At 45.7% G+C, this 7,527-nt stretch overlaps 1 protein-coding gene across 1 annotated transcript; it reads left to right on the forward strand.

Annotated features, from left to right (window-relative positions):
- The first annotated feature begins 5,529 nt into the window (after positions 1-5,529).
- Positions 5,530-6,666, forward strand: LOC124169540. Its single transcript, XM_046548178.1, has one exon. The coding sequence runs from the start codon at positions 5,530-5,532 to the stop codon at positions 6,664-6,666; it is 1,137 nt and encodes a 378-aa protein (XP_046404134.1).
- Positions 6,667-7,527: the final 861 nt, after the last annotated feature.

Below are 7,527 nucleotides of genomic sequence, written 5' to 3' on the forward strand. Positions count from 1 at the left end.
AAGAGGATAATTTAAGCACCATTCTGCCTAATTTGCCCTACTGCTTAGGATGAGAGAAAAGCCATGTCAAGGCACCATTATCAGTGTACAAGTGAAATGGTTTTACTTGTAAGTAAACACTGAATTTTTGAATTCCAAAATGAATTGCTTGACACTCCAATTCATACGAAGAAAATTTACGTTCATGTTCCAAGAGAGCCTTACTAGCGAAAGCCACAGGGACAAAATCACCATTTAGCTTGTGATTCAAAACGGCACCAACAGCCAGATTACTGGCATCGACAAATAAATGAAATTCCTCGTCAAATCGAGGGAAAGATAATACTGGTGGATTAGTGAGAGCTTTCCTCAACTGACAGAAAGCGTCATTTTCAACAGCTGTCCATTGAAAAGGAACATTTTTACGTTTCAAGCGATTCAGTGGCATAGAAATTTCAGAATACCTTGGAATATATTTGCAGTAAAACCCACGAAATCCAATGAATCTGGCCACTTCCTTCACGTTTCTGGGAACTGGGAATTGTTCAATTGGTCTCACTCTCTCAGGATCAACTTGCAAGGTTCCATTTGTGATGAGATGGCCCAGAAAAGTGAGTGATTCCACACCAAGCTTAACCTTGTCCTCGCACACCGTCAAACCGACACTGCGTAGTTTGTTGAGAATAGCAATAACATGAGATACATGGTCTTCAGCAGACTTGGAATAGATACACAAGTCATCAATATATGGATAGACACAGGAATATTTCAAATCGCCCAATACTTCATCGATAAGACGAGTGAATATTTGAGGAGAATTTACAAAGGCGTCACAAAGGCAGTTAATTTCTTAGAACTCTCAGATAATGGTATTTGATGAAAGGCAGAATTAAGATCAAGAACAGTGAAATATTTTGCATCAGCAAGATATTGGAATGCATGTTCAACAGAAGGCGTTGGAAAACCATCTGATTTAACAACCTTGTTTAACTTACGGTAATCAACCACTAGTCTTTCAGATCCATCCTTTTTAGGCACTAGAAAGGTTGGCGAACACCAGTTTGAATTGGAAACCTCAATTACTTTCTTATCAAGTAAATACTGAATGTGTTTCTTCATTAAAGTAGCCTTTGGTGGTGACAACGAATAAGGATGGGATCGAATCGGAGTTGAATCTAACAGTTCAATTTCGTAGGTCATAAAAGACGTGACCCCCAATTCGTGAGAAATCACATCAGGAAATTTTGACAATAAGCCCTTCAAATTATCTCACAACTTATTTTCAGTGGACAAGAAAACATGTGATTCAGGCGAGTTACTAACTGGCGCCGAATTAAACGCTTCGCACTTGTCCGTGAAAAAAAAGCGAAAATGCGGGGCATTTTCAAAACTGACATTCGTCGCACGAATGATCATGTTTGAATTACAAATGAAATCCACACCGAGTAACACAGGAAACGGAATTTTGGCTAAATAAAACAAGTGGTTCCAAGAAAGCTTGCCTATTTGGACCTTGAGAGAGACAGAGGAATTATTATGAAATGGCTGCCCCGACACCGTAATTAAATCGATGCCAACATTCTTACGAGTAGTCTTTCTCCGGGAGCATTTCAGAGAAGCTAAGAAATCTTCATCACACAAGGAAACTGAACACCCAGTATCAATTAAAGCCTGGCATGGCACTGAATGAAGATTAATGGATAAAATAGGCAACCGAGACAAACACTTGTCACGGACACCCATCAAACTTACGGCAGGCTGAGTAAATCGTCGTCTTTTGCGACACTCGTTCACTTTGTGGCCATGTTTATGACAGTAAGAACATCTAATTGGAATCGAAACTTCCCTAGACACACTGGAAGAGGCAACAGAAGACGTGTTCCTAGAGATACGATAGAAAGTGCTGGAATATTCAGCACAGTCCATCAAGTGTTTAGAAGCCTGCGTGATAACAGAGTCCAATTCTTCAAACGTGTTGGGCTGATTTGAGAACATAATTGCAGATTTAGTTAATGGATTAAGCCCTTGAATAATGAGTCGTACAATGCAAGACTGAGTAATGCAAACATAACACTTGAATTGCATTGCGAACAGAAGACACGAAATCGTGGGGCGTCTCGCGAGGAAATTGGAATCTCTTAACTTTCGTGGTGATCAAGCGATCAAACTCTCTGTCACTAACGATTCTGGCCCAAACTCTTTCTGTGATTTGAGGCCATGAGAGATTCAAGTTTAACATAGACAACCAAAATTGACGAGAGCTGGCAGGAAGTTTAGATACCACAAGGTACAATAACGTTGACAGAGGAACCAAAGAGTAACAATTTCATTGATTTTTAACATGAACTTAAACCAATTCTCACTGTTTGAGACTTCAAATGACCCCCGCACGGGGGGAAGAGGGTGATCTCTTTCTTTGGGTAGCCGCGCCCCCACGGACCCGAGCCCACCGAGGAGACAACCTCGTTAAAAAAACCCGGTACGACTAGGGTAGCGTCCGGACAGTCTTGTGGGCCCGACTGTCCGTGTAAGGCGATACCATCTTGCCTTAGCCCACCCACGTGTTTGCCGTGCGTGGCGACCTGTGTCGCAGGGAACGGGGATCCTGGTGGCTGAGGGGGCCTCTGTGAGAGGGGAGAATCCCCAACACTCCAATTTGGCCCCTAACTCTCCTAGACGGGCGGCCGGGAACTAACCCATTCCCGGTCAATCGGCTCCTGGCGGCTGGGGAGCTTGGCGGCTCCTTTCGAGCGTACACCAGGAAGGGTGAACGTGATCCAAAGGGACACTGCTAAGAGCATTCTCGGAGGGGCACGTCTATATCTTCGGGGGAACCTGGCGCTCTGCACCGGCCCGCGGTGCATCGTCCCCTTGTCGGACTCCTAGTGGGTGGGGCCCCGGAGATGTATATAATCAATGTCTATGGATACCCAAAAACCCAACACCCATTGCCTCTAGGGAGGCTAATCCCAGCAAACGGCTATGTACGGAAAATGTACTACAGAATGATTACCCTTATTACGTAGGAATGAGCAGCATAGACGAAGGAGCTTTGAAAAAATTGTCTCCGTTCGTAATCGCGAAAGTTATCCAGGGGTTGGTTGGCGATGTAAAAACAGCGAAGAGACTGCGGTCAGGTTCTCTCCTCATATAGGTCAACAATTCAAGACAAGCAAAGAGACTACTTGAGCTGAAAGAGTTCTTCCAAGTCCCAGTGAAAGTTGATCCCCACCGATCACTAAACACTTGTGACGGCGTCGTAACATCTTGGGATCTTTCAGACTGCACCGAGGAGGAAATCAAAGAAGGCGTGAAAGACCAAAAGGTAATATCGGTCCGCCGCTTGAAAACAAGTCGAAGCGGTACTCTAAAGGACACGAACAGCTTTGTCCTCACCCTCGCCCTTGCGAAGCTTCCCTCGTCCATCTATGTATGCTACAGCGCTATCCAAGTTCGACCGTACATTCCTAAGGCTATCCGATGCTTCCGTTGTCCAAGGTATGGACACACATCAGGCAACTGTAAGGGAGAGAAACTCTGTGGTAGATGCTGAAGAAGAAGCACGAAGGAGACTCTAGTGAAAAGGAAAAATGTGTGAACTGCCATAGAGAACATCCAGCGTGGTCAGCATCCTGCCCAATATTTGTAGAATAAAAGAAAATACAAGAAATAAAAACCTCAAAGAAAATAACTTATGGAGAGGCCAAGAAAGAATTCAGAGCTCTGCACCCTGTTTTCTCTGGAAAATTCTATAGCCAGGTGACGGTCACAAAATATGTGGACGCTGCCGTGCAAACACACACGCCTTCTGTATGCGCGCCATGCAAAGGCGTGTTCCTGCCCGCCTAGCTTAAGAACTTTAACAAGTATCAGCATCACGAAGGATAAAGCTAAGGCTACTGCGGAGAGTGACTCTTCGGGCGAAAACTCGCCTTCATCAAAGAAGGCCAAAACACTCTAACGCAAAACTCATTTTAAAAAATCGGACCTCGAGGAGGACGCAGTATCAGACGATATGATGGACGCCGATCCCTCCGAGGTAGCTAAGCAATTCAAATGCTCGACAAATCCTCCAGGAAAGGGGAAGACGAGACTATGACGATCGTAGTCGACCGCATAAGGCGTTTTTTTATTATTAATGAATTTTATGTTTAAAACCTTACAGTGGAACTGTAACGGTATTAACCGACACAAGGAGGCGCTGTATACTCTAATTAAGGATTCTTACCCATCGTGCATATGTCTGCAGGAAACCCATCTGAAACCATCCGACAAAATGTCACTACAGGGCTATTGCGTTTACCGGGCTGATGACGTTAGTGGCAATAGAGCCCAGGGAGGGGTTGCAATAGCTGTCCGGGAGAGCATTTACTCTGCCCAGATCACGTTGAGAACCCCCCTACAGGCAATTACAGTCTCTGCATCCACCCCAGAGTTAGTTACCTTTTGTAACGTTTACTTTCCCCAGTGGGCACCTGTAACCAAGAATGCCCTTGTGAGTCGCTAGTCGCTCAGCTCCCAAAACCACACGTGCTGTTGGGGGATTTTAATGCTCATGACTCCCTTTGGGGAAGCAACAGAGCACAAGCTAATAGTGGAGGAAAGCTAATAGCTAATTTTATTAATGATTTTAATTTTATTTTACTCAACAACGGCGAACACGCTCGTTTTAATAGTCACAATGGAGAGTTCTCGGTTATTGACTTGTGTTTTTATAATTGTAGTTTAGGAGCTAGATTACAGCTGTCAGTAAATAACGACCTCTGTGGGAGCGACCATTTCCCGATTTTTATTTCGAAACCGAGTAGACGAATTTGCGATTTTAACGGACCCCGTACCCCGCACGGGGGGAAGAGGGTGACCTCTTCCTTTGGGGAGCCGCGCCCCCACGGACCCGAGCCCACCGAGGAGACAAGCTCGTTAAAAAACCCTGTCGCTCGCTCGGATAGTGTCCAGACAGCATGTGACTGCTGTTCTGAGTAGCCGTAACATCTGGCGTCCAGAATCACCCGCGTGTTTGCCGTGCGTGGAGACCCGTGCGTGGGGGAGAAGGGGATCCTGGTGGGTGAGTTCTCCGGCACCCAGCTGGGCGTCGGATACCCAGTATGGGCCGGAGTTCAATACCCCACTTCGGCCCCGGATTCCCCGCTAAACGGGAGGCCGAGAAGGACCCAACTCGGTCAATCGGCTTCTGGCGGCTGGGGAGCTTGGCGGCTCCTTCCAAGCGTACGCCAGGACGGGTTAGTGCTTGCGATATGGGGGTCTCCGTAGGGCGGCCGAAGGTGCGTGGGTTCGGAGGGCCCCCGCGCTGGAGGTTCTAACCCGAAAGAGATCCCCTGTCAAAGGTTCCTATATCCCTTGGGTAGCCCTGGCGACCACACCGGATCTCGGTGTGGCGTCCCAAATGTGTGGCTCCGTGGTGGGTGGGGAGCCCAGGGGATGAAAAATATTTTGTTCGTATGGAGTTGGAAACTTCCTCCACCCAAGAGATCCCGTCCAGATGTGGACGGGGGAGAATTTGAATTTAAAAAAAGAAATAAATTCCTGATTATGAAGTGCACTAAAGAAGGCGAACATCTCTCCAAGGTATCTCCATTTCTAATACGTAGAGTGCTGTCTGCCGCCATTCCTGGAGACTTGGTATCGGTGAAGAAGCTACGCGAGGGTACACTACTGATAGAAACGGGAAACGAAACGCAGAGTCGCAAACTGTTGCAATTAGAAAAACTACATGACATTCCAATAACAGTCGAACCACACAAGACACTAAACACGTGTCGTGGAGTGGTCACTTGCTTTGATCTCCTGTACGTCGATGTGGAGGAAATAAAGACCGAAATGGCCCCCCAAGGTGTCATAGAATGTCGCCGGTTTACAAGAAAACAGAACGTTCAAGTAATAAATACAACAACTGTAATTCTCACATTCGCCAGTGATTCCCTACCCGATAAGGTATTTGTGGGCTATACTTCCTATCCGGTGCGTCCCTATATACCAAATCCAATGCGATGCTTCAACTGTCAGCACTTCGGACAGATCTCCAGTAGATGCCGAGGCACTGCTGCCTGTGCACGCTGCGGTGAGGGAAAGCACGAAAATGAAAACTGCTCTTCCAAAGCGCATTGCGTGAACTGCGACGATGATCATCCCGTATATTCCCGTGACTGTCCGAAGCTGAAGGATGAAAAGAAAATCGTGGAAATTAAAACTCTTGAAAAGATCTCGTACCTTGAAGCTAGGAAGAAATTCAACGCCCAAAAGGCTCCAATTTTCTCCCGCTCTTTTGCTTCTGTGGCTTCAGTTTCTGTCCGCTGCGCTTCAACACAGACTGATTTAAAAAAAATCCAAGATACTCTTGTTGAGAAACGCGACCAGCAAGCTTCTGGTCAGCAGAGTACAAATAATGGAAATAAACAAACTGACGTATCCAAAAAATCACAGAGCGACCGTAAGGATAAGGATCCTTCCCTCCCAAAGACCCAAACACCTGAAAGTCCTCCGAAGAGAGGACATAAAAAATCAAAGAGTGTTTCGCCTAAAAGAGGTGACAATTCTACTCTCCCCGGGCCTCAAGTCAAGAGCAACGCCCAATGTCAGATGGAGGAGATGGAATACGACGGCTATCCCTCTGAGGCGGAAGTTTCAATGGCCAGGAAGAAGGGGAAAAGCAATCGCCTGCGGCGATAATATATTTATTTATTTATAACTTTATATTTATATTTTTTCCTTCTTTTAATTTATTTATGGCTTTTATTCTGCAGTGGAACTGCAATGGATTTTATAGGCGTAAGGAGGAGATTGCTATTTTATTGCGAGATTTTAGACCGTGCTGCCTGTGCCTTCAGGAATCTCATTTTAAAACCACGGACAAAGGGATTTTAAAAAAAATTTAGTGCTTTCAGGTTAGACGATACCACTGGCGAACGAGCCAAGGTTGGGGTGGTGATTTTTATTCGGAAGTCTCTTTACTCATACCGCGTACATCTAACCACACCGTTTCAGGCGGTAGCAGTGACGGTACACGCCCCCGAGGCGGTTACATTATGTAACGTGTATCTGCCTGAGGGAGCACCAGTCACACGTATGAATTTAGAATCCCTCGTTCGCCAGCTACCTCGGCCCTATATTTTAATGGGTGACTTCAACGCACACGACACACTATGGGGTAGCACAAGAACTCAGTGCAATCAAAGGGGACACATAATTACAAATTTTATCAATGATCTTAACTTGTTTTTACTAAACGCCGGTGAAAAAACTCGATTCCACAGCTTCAACGGTACCTTCTCGTGTACTGACTTAAGTATTTCGACGGGTGGCCTAATGCGTAGGCTTGAGTGGTCCGTACATAAAGATTTATGCGGTAGCGACCACTACCCTATTTTAATTACTAAAGGTGGCGGTTTTATCCACCGTCCAACTCAACCAAGCAATTGGGTTGTCCGCAAGGCCAATTGGTCTCTTTTTAAAAGAAAATTTTATTTTAAACACGACGACAATGTGAATGGTGTGGGGAACATCAAAGTACTCACAGATAACATTATAGAA

This window comes from Ischnura elegans, chromosome 12 (assembly GCF_921293095.1).
Source record: "Ischnura elegans chromosome 12, ioIscEleg1.1, whole genome shotgun sequence".
In the NCBI taxonomy this organism is placed as follows: domain Eukaryota; kingdom Metazoa; phylum Arthropoda; class Insecta; order Odonata; family Coenagrionidae; genus Ischnura; species Ischnura elegans.